Genomic DNA, 14134 nt, shown 5'->3' with positions numbered 1-14134 from the left:
AATTTTTGTAAACATTAATATTAAAAATTAAATTAAATTAAATTAAAAATCCTAAAGGTAGTAACAATTCTTTCTTATAAATATATATTCATACGAAATTTCATTAAAATCAGTCCATTAGTTTTTCAGAAATCCGACATAATAGGCAAATGCTCTTAATTTTGGACACGAGTGTTCTTCCAGTGACAAAAATATGTAAGATTCATGTTGTCCATTAAGAATATTAATTTTATATTTTAAATTACGAAATCTAATATTTTATACATTGCTCCGGTCCCTATACTCATCCTTAGAAAAATTTTTTATTCATTATAAAAGATAAAACACAAAATGTTTTACTCGCATATGATAAAAACTTACCGAGATATTTCATTCTAAATTTGGAGGTTATATTTCAGAACCGTACTCAAACTGAAAATGAAATGTTTGCATTTGTATGAAAGAGAAGATAAAATAAATTTAGGAAAGGATTCTGAATTTAAGAAATTAAATGCTGGACATTTCTATGGGGATTATTCTAAAAAACGTTGATCAATGTATTTTTTTTTTCAAAGTGCAAATGCTATTCAAAAAATCTTTTTTCTAGAAAACACTGACAGACTTCAGTGCTGGCACGTATCCAACTGGTAAGATTAATCGCATTAATTAAAAATGACAAATATTTGTAGCTTAATGATTTTTTTCTATAATTACCAGATTATGGTTTTAAAGTTATAAAACATAATAAAAATATGAATAACAAACTTTTAGACTTCGAGTATAATAGAAAACTTTTAAACTATTTGTGCGAAAATTCTTTCGGCATACGAAATGTAACAAAATTATAAATTAAGCACATAATAAATCACGAAAGAGTATCCTTGGGTAGTATTTAAGTGGAAAAAATCAACCTCGAATTATTCGAATTTATTTGTTAGCCGATTTCTCCCTCCAAATTAAATTGAAGAATGAAGTAAAAAATTCTCAAATTTTGAATAAACATCTTTGTCAATAGTTCTCACCCGTGAATCAAAGTTTTGGTGTTTTATATTTTGTGAGAAGTATGACACGTCTTCCAAATATAAATATAGGACTACAGTAACGTATAAAAATTTAGATTTCGTAAATTTTGTAAATTCGATTTATTTAAATTTAAAAATGCCAGGACATGAATCTTTGCGCCATTTAATATATTCTAGATTAGGACCAACAGAATTTTCTTGTACTGATTTTTAACTTTTTTCTTTTTCTTGGCATAGGAAAAAGGAAAACCATAGTTTATATATGTGTATTATGCTACTTTTAAAAACAAAATTTTTTCGTAATTCTATGTAGTTAAATTAATTCATCGTAATAATAGAAATTAAATAATACTTTTTTTTTTTTCTTCTCAGATACGGTCTTTTAGGACCCAGTGGTTGCGGCAAAACTACTCTTTTACGATGCATCGTTGGACGATACAAGCCGAGCAGTGGGATTATCAAAATCTATGGCAAAGTTCCTGGGCAGAAAGGATTTTGTGTCCCTGGCCCTGGAGTAGGGTTCATGCCTCAGGTATGAAGAATTTGTTTTATAATTGTATGAAGAATATATTGCTATGTTCATATTGATTAGAAATGGATTGAATACATGGCTTTATAAAATTTATTTTTCCAAAAGAAACTCTTTACAGTTCTGGAACCTTTCACAAAAGTACTCATACATCTCTTTTCAGTATGAAAGCACAGTGAGTAATTACTACTTCAAACTACTAAGAATGCTAAATACAACGCATTCTAAAGAGCGAAGATCGCACGGAGATTTTTCAATACTTCCAACTCAACTCTGAACTATGAGCTCTGAACTCTGAACTCAACTCTGAGAATTGATGCTCTTTCCGGTCTTATACAGTATTCCCTCAGTCGTCGAGACGGTTAAAGTTGCATATAAGAGCCAAGTAGGGTTACAGTTACGTATAGGGATCAGTTACAGTTATTCAATTACAATACCAATTGCAGATATCAGTACCAGATGAAAATGTCGCTGAATGGTCGGCCAAATCTAGTAATATCTGGTGATTTCTCGCCAAATTTGGCGACAAAAGTTAGTTACCAAAATCATCGTCAGTTTGGCGCTATGTCATCAATTTGGTTAGATAGCCATTTACCTCAATGTTAAATAGACTTGTCTTTGTAATCTTATGTTCCCAGCGGAACTTCGCTTTTTCGAGACACTTCGTGAATCCTCTGAGCGTTCTACCTAGCAACCTTCACGCTCGTGAATCAAGAAAGCACACCTACAAACTCGTTTCCCCTCTATTTAACTCAAATTACTTCTGCTAAAGATTTGAATACTGTACGCGTTCTACTAAAATTTACATACTCTGGCATTGGCAATTCCAGGGGAAAATAAAGGCTTGACAGGAAAGATAGCTTAAAATAAATGTTAGTTAAAATAAATATAAACCCTACAGGGTAATTGTTGTTTTCAATGAACAATGCTATTTTCTTCGCTTTCTACTTAATTCTCCTTCACGTCAATGCACTTGCGAAAGAGATACTTTCAGCGTCGGATTCCCAGTGGAAAAACCGTGTTTTCAAACTATACCTGAATGGAATCCTAAAATCATCGTCGTCACTGTAACTACGTAAGTAGTACTTGAATCACTTGGATCACGTAAGTAGTACTTGAATCACTCACTCAAGCCAAAAGAGAAAATCACTTGGAGGAAAGAAAGAAAATCATTTCCATGCTAGGATTTAATTTTCAGTAAAAAAACAGTATGTTTGACATTTTGAAAGGCTATTTATTTTATTAACAAAATCTCAAATTATTATAATAAATAACAGACACTTAAGGTATATGTTATTATGCAGGCTATAGAATTTCTTTTTAATTCTCCTGCACGCACATTATCATATGCATAAAAAAATTTTTAAAAATTTCCAACGTATAATTTACTTTCTAAAGTTTAATTGAACAGCATATATTTCGGCTTTCTTAGACGGCAAGAGTGAGTATTATTTTTATTTAAAAAGTGCAATTAAAGTTTGGAGGACTTTCCTTCTATTTTCATTTACAGAAATTTCGGTTCCTAAAATTTTGAATCTTTATTATTCTTGTTTAGTTGATATATCGTAAAATAGATTGTTTGTTATTATAAAGATTATAAGAACCACTTTTTCTTTATATTTGTTTACGTATATATGCGTATTTAAAAAAAATGTATAATTCTTACTATACAAAAAGTCAGATGTCGACACTCATGACTTCCTTGTACAACTTATTAATTTATACACATTCATTTAAACTTATTTTCTCGATATATGTTCCCCATTCAATTAATTCAGATTACACTTCGGCAAGGCAAAAATGAATAAAAGCGCAAAACATCCTCATTAAAAAAATACAGTTAAAAAAATTTTAATTAAAATTAGAGTTTCTACGCAGAAACAAGCAATTCGGACATGTGGGCAGAAAGATAAATTTTTTGGCTCACAAAACTGAAAGTTAATGTTTGCTCCCACTCAGCAAAAAGACACTGAATTTGGTGCACAAACTGACTTAATTCACTATTCTGCTGAGAGTTTCAATGTAAACAAATGGAGGCTTTGTTAGGCTTAGTTCCACTTAAACAGTTCTAAACACTTAAATAAAAGACTAAATACCTTCGCATTTATTAATTATTGTTAATTGAACGGGAGTTGGTTTGTTCCCTTTGAAAAGTCAACCAATTTCCGATCAATGACGATTATTACTTGCTTATTAATATTCTTTTTAAAAATTTAAATTTCTATTATTTTCGGGATTAAACTTCATACTTCTGGGTTACTTCATTTAGATACATTCTACTAACTTTATATTAGGACATAATTTAATCAATATTACTTTAGTAAATATACTAAAGAAATATTCATTATATTATCACCTAACATATAGCTATAGATATATATAGATGTATAGATAGATATATATATACCGCATTTGAAGGCATATAAGACGCACTTTTTTTCCTAAATTTGGTCTCAAAAAAGTTACCTGCGTCTTATACGTGAAGGACACGGGTTAACTTTCAACACTGAATGCTTTTTTTAGCCAGGATAAAGGTCTAGACACACTTAACGTTTTCTACATCTGCCATAATTATGTTGCGCATGCGTGAAATATCTGTCGCCAAAAAGCGCCAAAGCTCGAAGCTGATGTCGAAGTTCCAACAGTTTCGACGTTCACATTACGTCTATGGAACCTTTCCTTCTTTGCATAGACTTTCTTTGACTCAGCCGACACACGTGTCGATATCGGTGCCACTCTGTATAAACGTGTCGGTATCGGTGCTTAAAACTATTAGTTTTAAAAAAATACCCTGGAAAATATGACTACAGGAAACAAGAGATTAAGCTATACAATTCAGTATAAACTAGGAGTGTTAAACTACGCCAAAGTGCATGGAAACAGAACAGCAACAAGGCATTTCGGTCCACCACCTACCGAAAAAATGATACGTACTTGGCGACTGCAGAAAGATCAACTGAAGACTGCTAAGTGGTGTGGTGTGGTGTGGTGTATTTAATTATGGCAAAGCACACTAGGGCTATCTGCCTAAGGGGAGGGATGCCTTCGTGGAGGACTTTCTAAGGAAAACTGGCTCGTATAGACGTCACACATGCGGAAAACCACGAAAACACCCATGCAGCCAGCACGTTCGCGGGATTCGAACCTCGGACCGAACTACCAAGAAGACTGCTAAAAAACAAAAACATAACCTTCGACGCCCAGCTTCATCTTGGCTTTAACTTGAAAATGCCGTAAAAATGTGGGTGATAGATAAGAGGAAATCTGGGATAAGTGTTTCAACTAAAATGATAATTAATGAGGCCAAAGAATTTGCAGAAAAACATGGGAATCAGAACTTTTCAGGGTCTGAGGGCTGGTGCTACAGGTTCATGAAAAGGCAAGGCTTATCAATGCGCACAAAAACAACTATTGTACAGAAAATGCCAGCAGATTATGAAGAAAAAATACTAGCATTTCATAGGTTTGTTATAAATGCACACAAGAAAACTTTTGAGCTCGGTCAAATAGGAAATATGGATGAAATTCCACTCACATTTGATGTAGCATCCAACAAGACTGTGATTATTAAAGGGTCTAAATCAATAACCATAAGAACCATAAATCATGAAAAAAAACCGATATACGGTAGTTCTAACATGTTGTGCTGATGGCACAAAACTACCGCCGTTCTTCATATTCAAAAGAAAAACTCATCCGAAAGAAAAACTTCCAACGGGTGTTGGAAGTTTCATGTTCATCCGAAAGGCTGGATGGACGAAGCTGGAATGAAACTGTGGGTACAGAACGTATGGACGAGGCGACCTGGTGGACTCTTAAGAAAACCCTCTCTTGTGGTTTTGGATCAGTTTAGCTTCCATAGAACTGAAACCATAAAGAATAAAGCGAGAGAATTAAAAACCCAGATAGTTGTCATTCCTGGTGAACTGACTAGCCAATTGCAGCCGTTAGATGTATCGGTGAATAAACCATTTAAGGAAAAAGTGCGAGAACGATGGAACAAGTGGATAGAAGAGCCACATCACGCCCTCAGGCAGAATGAAGCGGCCCTCTATTTCACAAGCGTGCGAGTGAGTAAAAAGATCTTGGGAGGACGTAAAAGGCTGAAGTAATTGTTAAGTCCTTTAAGAAGTGCGGAATCAGTAATACTCTTGACGGAACAGAAGACGACGCATTATTCGAAGAAGGTGATACTAGCGATGACGGAAACAGTAATGATGACGATATTCTCGTTTTCGATGATGATGATACTGAAAAGGATTTTTATGGTTTTGATGGTGATTAAAGTCTAATTTCATGATAGGCAACGTTTTCTTTGAATCTGTGTTTTCTGTTGTTTCTGCTTTATTTTGTATTATGTTTGATTTCTTGCCGTTCATTCATTTTTTCATTGTTGAAATTTACATATCATGTTCAAAATAGCTTGCCGTTTGTTAATTTTTCTTAATAAAAATATGTTCGGTTACAATGATTGTTTATTTGGCTTTTACGAAACATGAGAACTAAAAGAAACCACATTTTAAGTTATTGGACTATTGAAACTTTTTTTACTTGTGTGTGGCCTTCTAAATAAGGGTGCGTCTTATATGCCAGTGCGTCTTATATGCCGTCAAATACGGTAGTCATATAGTTTGGTGCGGCCGATTGCAACAAAAAAGGGATATGCATAGTTACATACTATAGTAGTCCTATACACAAAATTTTGAACGTTTTGAAGCTATTCGTTTTTGAGTTATGCGAGATACGTACATACGTACGTTCAGACGTAACGAAAAAAAATATCTTCTATATCCATTTTACAATCCGTTTTTGAAAAAATGTCCTTTATTTGTCCGCATTCTGTTCGTCGTTGACTTGGATTCAAGAGCGGTCAAAATGGGTATTTTCGTTGAACTATAATACCCGAAATTTTTCGCGATCACAACCAACACTTACTTTTCTTCGTGCAAGGAAGTAAAGGAAGTGTTGTGAAAATTCGTTTTTATTCTGTTATAGACTTGCGGGACATTTAAGATTTCAGTAATATCTGTGTTTGGGTGTTTTCTGAAATTAATATGGAATCTGAATGCTTAGATTGTTAAATTTTCATCTTATCTCTTAAATGAAGTCTTTTGAATAATATGTTTAGTAAAAGTCACTTGGTTCTAAAGTCACGGAATGAATATATACTCCATATTAAATTATGCCCAAATACCTGATCATTTTTGTAATAAATATATGATAAGTATGTTTATTTAAACTTTAAAATTAAATTCAAATTTTAGATTGCCTTTGCTTTCTAATGAATGACAATAATAAATTGTAAAATTCGATTTGCAAAATGTACAGTTAAGCCATAGCATGTTCATATTCTCCTGTTTTAAAGTTATTCAAGAGGAAACTGCTAATTCTTGAAAAAAATAAAAGTATCGTCAGATCAACCTTCGAAACCTGTAGAATTTTTTTATGATCAGCGCGGATCTGAAAAATTAATTTTTCTAATTTGAAATACTTTTAACCTCATTTGTGAAGAAACTCTCGATACGAAACTACGAAGTAAGTACTATGTAAGACCTCAGCAAAGGATGCAAGATTAATCTAATCAATTACCACTGAATAGCAGATAATCAGCGTTCTAATTTAAAGCTTGGAGTATAGCCAAGTAAGACCAGTGCATGCATTCAAAATGAGTTGTCCAACTGGAAAATGGAAAGTTTAAACAGAAAATAATCTGAAAAGCAATTAAAAGAAACTTGTGAATGAAAGAAAAATGCTAACTAACCGTGATAAATTCTAAGATATATATTTTAATGTTTAAGAGATTCGTGTTTCTTAGATATCCATCCTTTCAGTATTAAACGCAAGTTGTGACTATTGGCCTTCGATGCAATTAACGAAAATTTAAAGCTGTTTTAAAAATAATTTGGGTTTTCCAGGTTATTCCAGGTTTTAAAAATGATTTGGGTTATTTTTAGTGCATTGTGAAATCTAAAATTTTCGGGTGAGCTGTATGGTGATCAGGTCGATTGTATGATAGTATGTACCGTGACTGAGGTGAGCTGGCATAACGTGGCGTTCGAGTTGTATGTATGAAATAAACAATGTGTTTCTTCCATGTATCTATCGTCTATGTACCGGTATATATTTAACTCATCAATAGCAAGATTTCTTAACATTGCTTAATAGTTATTGCATTCATCGTATGTTCTCCTATGGTATAAGTGGTAACGCATTCTATTAGCAATGAGAAGATCCGCAGTCCCAATTCCGGAGGCGTAATGGCAGACCGCACATTGAGTTGAACAGTGTTAAACGAATGTCGCATACTGCGCATGCCCAGAAAAAAAGTTGGCGTAATTATTATGTTGGCGCGTTTTGAAAAGAAGATAAATACCGTATACGGTAAATGTACCGCCATCTGATTGTAAACAAATCTAGCGTTTAAATCTTCGTAGAGTATAATGTAAATGTAAAGTAATTACTGTGTTAAAATACGATTTTTTCCTGTACTGCTCGAACAACTGGAAAGTTGAATGATACGATCAAGTATGAATTCGATTGAAGAGTGCAAAAAATGGGTAAAGGAAATCAGCGTAAATACAAGTGCCCCAGTGGATAGCGCTCCAAACCAATTGCTATTGCAAGATTGCTTTCAGGTATGTATTTTCCCATTTCAGTAAATTTGGTATGTTATAAATACAAGTATGTTTATGTACTATGTCACAGTATGTATGTTTTTTACATTTCCTAAATTTCTATATATTGTAACATTAAGAAAAAAGTTTTAAGGAATGATTTGTTTCCTTCAGAGGAATATAGCAAGTGTTTGTAAATAACACTGAAGAATTTTACAGTTACTTAATGCTGTTTACTTAATTCTTTGAAATAAGGAAAAAAAAAAAAAAAAAAACCCGCCAACATACATTACCAAACTAGGAGAGAAAATCCAGTTTACATTACTGAATTATAACATGTAAACAAATTAAATCTAAATAACGAATTATTACGAACATATGTTAACAAATATTAAATGCACCGTTATCAGAAAATTAGCCTAAATTAAAATGAAACATATATTAATAAAAAAAAGCAAATTTACTCAGTAAGGACGTTAAAATAACGAGTAAACAAAGTTTCATAATATTGCAATTGTAAACATTACTGAACCAGACTGGACAGCAACGGACATCACGAATAAGCTAATGTGGGGTTGCTTACTCGCCAATATTTCTCCCCGCGTCAAATGTACACCATCAAGCATGCGCAGTAAGCGAAATTCGCTTAACACTACCAATTCAATATGCGGTCTGCCATTACGCATCCCGGAGAAAGACAGCTGGTTTTCAGTGCTTGTTGATCTGAAAAATAATCTAATATCTCTCAAGTATCTGAACTAAAAATGTGGTGACGATAATGGAATGGAATGGAATGGAATGGAAGATCTAAAGTTCAGATATCGTCTAAAGCACAACTGACTTGCCGCTCAACCGGGATAGTAGTTAGCGAGGCTGGGTGCCTCGCTTACTCTCGGCTTTCGAACCCGGAGAAAGAAATGTTTGTTTGTAACTGTATAGTGTCTGTGCGGCAGGGGGGCATTCTTAAATATGCGGTAAAACCGGAGAAAGAAATGGATGTTTGTAACTGTATAGTGTCTATATGGCAGGGGGCATTCTTAAATATGCGGTGAGTCGAAAGTCCTCTCGAGAGGTTCTTGTGGGAAAGAGAGGTGGGAAACTCGGACCCTTCCCTCATCCAAGGCCATCTTGATGGGAGAGATCTCATATCAAGATGGTCTTGCCTCCATGGAGGTAGGAAGTAAGAAGGAGTCGCCCTAAACAAGTTTCTCCCGTACCCTGCTCTGAAGCACCGGCGATCCCTACGTGGTGACCAAAACATTGGGTCATTTACCATTGAGTTCTATGGGATTTGACGCGTTCGGGTGTAAATATTTTGTAATTACGTCGTAAATATACATATAAATGTATATATTTTCTTTTTCTACAACACTTCAGAGTCCTAAGTATGTGAAAACAACATATTTTTAAACAACATTTCATTCTGAACGGAATTAAATGCTATACTTTTCACAGGACAGTTTTCTCAGAATGGTTTAATTTGAATGAAATATTTTCACAAGTTTTCGTTAATTACATTAGAAAAAAAATTAAGGTAATTCGATTTTATTCGGTTAAGGTACAAAAATTAAGATCAAAGTTTATTGTATTATTAATATTAAAATTATGCATTATTTCTTTTCTATTTATAGAGCTTCTTCCTAAAATACTTTCTTAAATATGACATGATTTTTTGGCTTCTTTTAAATCGAAAAATGTAAGTCAATTTATAATTAATGCTCTATTCGGTTCATTTTAAATTGGAGAATTATTAGGAATCTGTGAAAGTCACAGTACTTTCACAGTTGTTTATAAGTGAATAAATTCTTCATTTCAAATACATTTATAAATAATTTAATGAATATTTAAGTATTTTGTCAAAGGCAGATACATGCTTTTTGCAAGCACATGCATAAATACCCATACATATTTCCTATTTATCATTTCCGGCATGTGCAAATCTTTAATTTCTGTGCATTCACTATACTTTTCGTGTAAAGTAATTTACACTAATTTAGCATACATCCGAAAGTTTTACATAAAAAATATATATGAATATAATTTGAATGAAAATTATAAGTATTATTTTTAATGCCCAATCAAAGGTCAGTTTTTCTTCAAAATTCCTCCACGATTGCATCTCTCTCTTTAGGCAGATAGCCCTTGCATGCGTTACTCTATTTAATAAAAACTTAATCTGACCTATGTGCCTAATTACAAATATTTTAACATACGTAATTTTATATTTATATTTAGCCATCAAGTTTCAAACTTTTCAAATCTTCTAGAAAATAAATTTTGGCAGATCTCTTTTAGCAATTTTCTTAAAATCTATATTTTTTGTAGTGCAACAGCTTAGAATTTTATAAAACAAATTCATAATCAAAATCGCTGTTGTTAGTTATCGAAAAATAACCAAGATGTGATTTTTGCGTAAATGTCAGTAAACTGTACAAATTGCTATTATCCATCACACTATGAATGTTTCTTTCATGCGAGAGTGTCCCTTTTTCGATGTCTATGGAACTGTCGTGTGTCGAAATACTATCAGAATCTTGTCAAGCGAGCTTCTGAATGTAAACAAAGAACACCCCGTCTGGTGACCCAAGCTTCAAAGCAGTGCTTCACTTCTAGCGCGGAATGGCCCCTCCTCTCTTTCCTACCTCCATGAGGTAGGAAGTAAGATGGAGTTGCCCTAAACAAGTTCTCCCGTACCCTGCTCTGAAGCACCGGCGATCCCTACGTGGTGACCAAAACATTGGGTCATTTACCATTGAGTTCAATGGGATTTGATGCGTTCGGATGTAAATATTTTGTAATTACGTCGTAAATATACATATAAATGTATATATTTTCTTTTTCTACAACACTTCAGAGTCCTAAGTATATGAAAACAACCTATTTTTAAACAACATTCCATTCTGAACGGAATTAAATGCTATACTTTTCACAGGACAGTTTTCTCAGAATGGTTTAATTTGAATGAAATATTTTCACAAGTTTTCGTTAATTACATTAGAAAAAAAATTAAGGTAATTCGATTTTATTCGGTTAAGGTACAAAAAAAAATTAAGATCAAAGTTTATTGTATTGTTAATATTAAAATTATGCATTATTTCTTTTCTATATATAGAGCTTCTTCCTAAAATACTTTCTTAAATATGACATGATTTTTTGGCTTCTGAGGCATCTTTTAAATCGAAAAATGCAAGTCAATTTATAATGAATGCTCTATTCAGTTCATTTTAAATTAGAGAATTATTAGGAATTAGCGAAATACTTTAAATAGTACTTGACTTTCTCTGAACATTTCTGAAAGGGAATAAAATAAGTTTTTTTTTTTTTTTTTTTTTAAGTATTATTTAAAACTTGTAACTGAGTTATTATTAAATGTAAGGGGAATAATTCTTTTAATTATACTTATCAGATTTTTTTTACCCTTCATTTCAACAATACATATTCCAAAACTCTTTATTACGTTCTTAAGTGCGCATCTCATAGTATTTGCTTTACAATACCTTTTAACAGATTGCTTTCCAATACGAACAATTCTTGCTTAAATAGTTTTATAACGTATTTGTCAACAGGATTTCAATTTATGTTTACAATTCAATATTAAGGTTATTATATATTTAGATAACATTTATAATCATTATAAATTAGATACATTTAATCATTAGATTTCTTCACAGTACTTTCACAGTTGTTTATAAGTGAATAAATTCTTCATTTCAAATACATTTATAAATAATTTAATGAATATTTATGTATTCTGTCAAAGGCAGATACATGCTTTTTGCAATAATATGCAACAATAATATATGGATGTGAAAAAAATTTGTTTTATTTAAAACATTTCGGCGTTTGGAAAATAAAATAAAAGTAGCGAATACTCTATCAAGGGTATCGAAAGACGTTTACAATTTTAAATGTACCGTAAGGTATTTTTCATTCTTTTAAGCATAACATTTTTCTTAAAATCTATATTTTTGTAGTTCAACAGCTTAGAATTTTATAAAACAAATTCATAATCAAAATCGGGCTGTTGTTAGTTATCGAAATATAACCAAGATGTGATTTTTGCGTAAATGTCACTAAACTATACAAATTGCTATTATCCATCACACTATGAATGTTTCTTTCATGCGAAAGTGTCCCTTTTTCGATTCGTATGGAACTGTCGTGTGTCGAAATACTATCAGAACCGTGTCAAGCGAGCTTCTGAATGTAAACAAAGAACACCCCATCTGGTGACCCAAGCTTCAAAGTAGTGCTTCACTTCTAGTGCGGACTGGCCCCTCCTTCCTTTCCTACCTCCATGGCGGTAAACCCGGAGAAAGAAGAAATGGATATTTGTATAGTGTCTGTATGGCAGGGGGCATTCTTAAATATGCGGTGAGTCGAAAGTCCTCTCGAGAGGTTGTGGTGGGAAAGAGAGGTGGGAACCTCGGACCCTTCCCTCATCCAAGGTCATCTTGATAGGAGAGATCTCCTGTCAAGATGGCCTTGCCTCATCGGGGTGCTTTCCCTCAAAATTGAGGGGCAGAACTGAGTTGAAATCGGGCTGTCACCTGTATGATGCTTAAGGCTGTTGCCAATGACAGGCACATGTGACTTCTTGTCACGATAAATGTCCTGGACTTGGACTTATTCTGACCTTAGTCACACAGGGAAAATTGGTAACAATAGCAACACCAATAGCTGGCTTTTCGAGTTTCTGGAAAATCTTAATGACTCCATAAATGTTAGCTGGTGATTTCTTCTTAATATAAAGAAATTATCAAACAGTGCTGTCTTCAAATGAAATCATTCTGATTATGCCTTATATTTAAAGAAGCAGATTACAATTTCAAAAGGTTTTAGGAAAATAATCATTGGTAACCTTATATAGTAAAACCACGTCCCAAATTTCGATGAAAATGCTGTATTGTTTAAATAAAATATCCCGTAGTGTAAGAAACTCTCAAACCTTTCGAAATAGTTCTATGAGCTCGCATTAATTTGAGACATACTGATTTAAAGTTTCACATTGAATGCTTAGATTATTACAGTAAGACCCCGCTTAACGCTGTTTCGGTTTAGCGCTCTTTTATTTCAACTCGGGGATTCCCCGAAATTGCTCGCAGCACTATGGGGATTCCCTGAAATTGTGCACAGCGCTAGGTTTCCAAATAACATATCCGAAACAGTGTAGTTGTGTTTCTTGTTTGGTGCGGTGCTGTCCGGACGCATTTTTATCATTTGAAACATTTGTTGACATTATTGTAAGTATAAATTTATATAATACTATAACGATTAATACAGTGACAAATATTATGATCTTTAGTTTTTATCATGGGTGATAATAAAAAATAAGAAAAGAAAGCAACCAGAAAAAGCATTTCACTGGAAATTAAAATGCATGTGATTAGAAGATTAGATTCTGGTGAACGTCAATCTCAAATCAGTGCTGCGTTGAATTTGACAACTTCATTAGATTCAACATTAGATGCCTTCTTGACAAAAAAGCAGAAAATTGGAAACACAGAATAGACTGAATGATCTGACTGACTGAAAATTTTATTTGTTTTTTATAAGTATATTCGTTTATATTGTTTTTATTTTTGTAAGAAATAAATATTTGGTTTTATTTTTATTAAAAAACGTTATTAAATTTAATACCTAACCAATTTTCTATCCATCTTCCCCTAACCCCATTATTTACATGTTAAGATAGCCTCGTTTAGCGCTGTTTCGTATTACGCTCTACTTTGATGGAACTTATTCCCCGCGTTAAGCGGGGTCTTACTGTACTTCATTTTTCCCCAATAAACTAATTTTAACATTTTAAAATGAGGTCATTTTTTTAAGTTTCCATCTTTGTTTTGCGTCTTTAATCCACAAAAATGGATTCAAATAATGATTAGCTTTTTCTTCACTTTCTCTGTCAATATACACATCATTCTTGACCCTGTTAACTCTTAAACACTTACGTTCAATAAAAAAAAATAAAATTCTTATAGAAAAGTGTG

General features: G+C 32.8%; 1 protein-coding gene and 1 long non-coding RNA gene across 4 annotated transcripts in view; one reads left to right on the top strand and one right to left on the bottom strand.

The window, feature by feature from the left end:
- Window positions 1-14134, top strand: part of LOC118200062 (ABC transporter G family member 20-like) — a 204062-nt gene that overhangs the window by 42101 nt on the left and 147827 nt on the right. For both annotated transcript variants that reach the window (XM_035371986.2, XM_035371985.2), the window contains exon 2: window positions 1374-1533. In XM_035371986.2, the coding sequence (XP_035227877.1) occupies window positions 1374-1533 (160 nt within the window). The remainder of the gene's footprint in view (window positions 1-1373; window positions 1534-14134) is intronic.
- Window positions 1-14134, bottom strand: part of LOC118200065 (uncharacterized) — a 418146-nt gene that overhangs the window by 368699 nt on the left and 35313 nt on the right. The gene's annotated exons all lie outside the window — the stretch shown is intronic.

Source organism: Stegodyphus dumicola, chromosome 7, assembly GCF_044657685.1.
Source record: "Stegodyphus dumicola isolate Sdum_Otavi_A_Nest chromosome 7, ASM4465768v1".
Lineage (NCBI taxonomy): Eukaryota > Metazoa > Arthropoda > Arachnida > Araneae > Eresidae > Stegodyphus > Stegodyphus dumicola.
The sequence above is the reverse complement of the archived record's forward strand: the minus strand, read 5'-3'. Positions and strand labels throughout refer to the sequence as shown.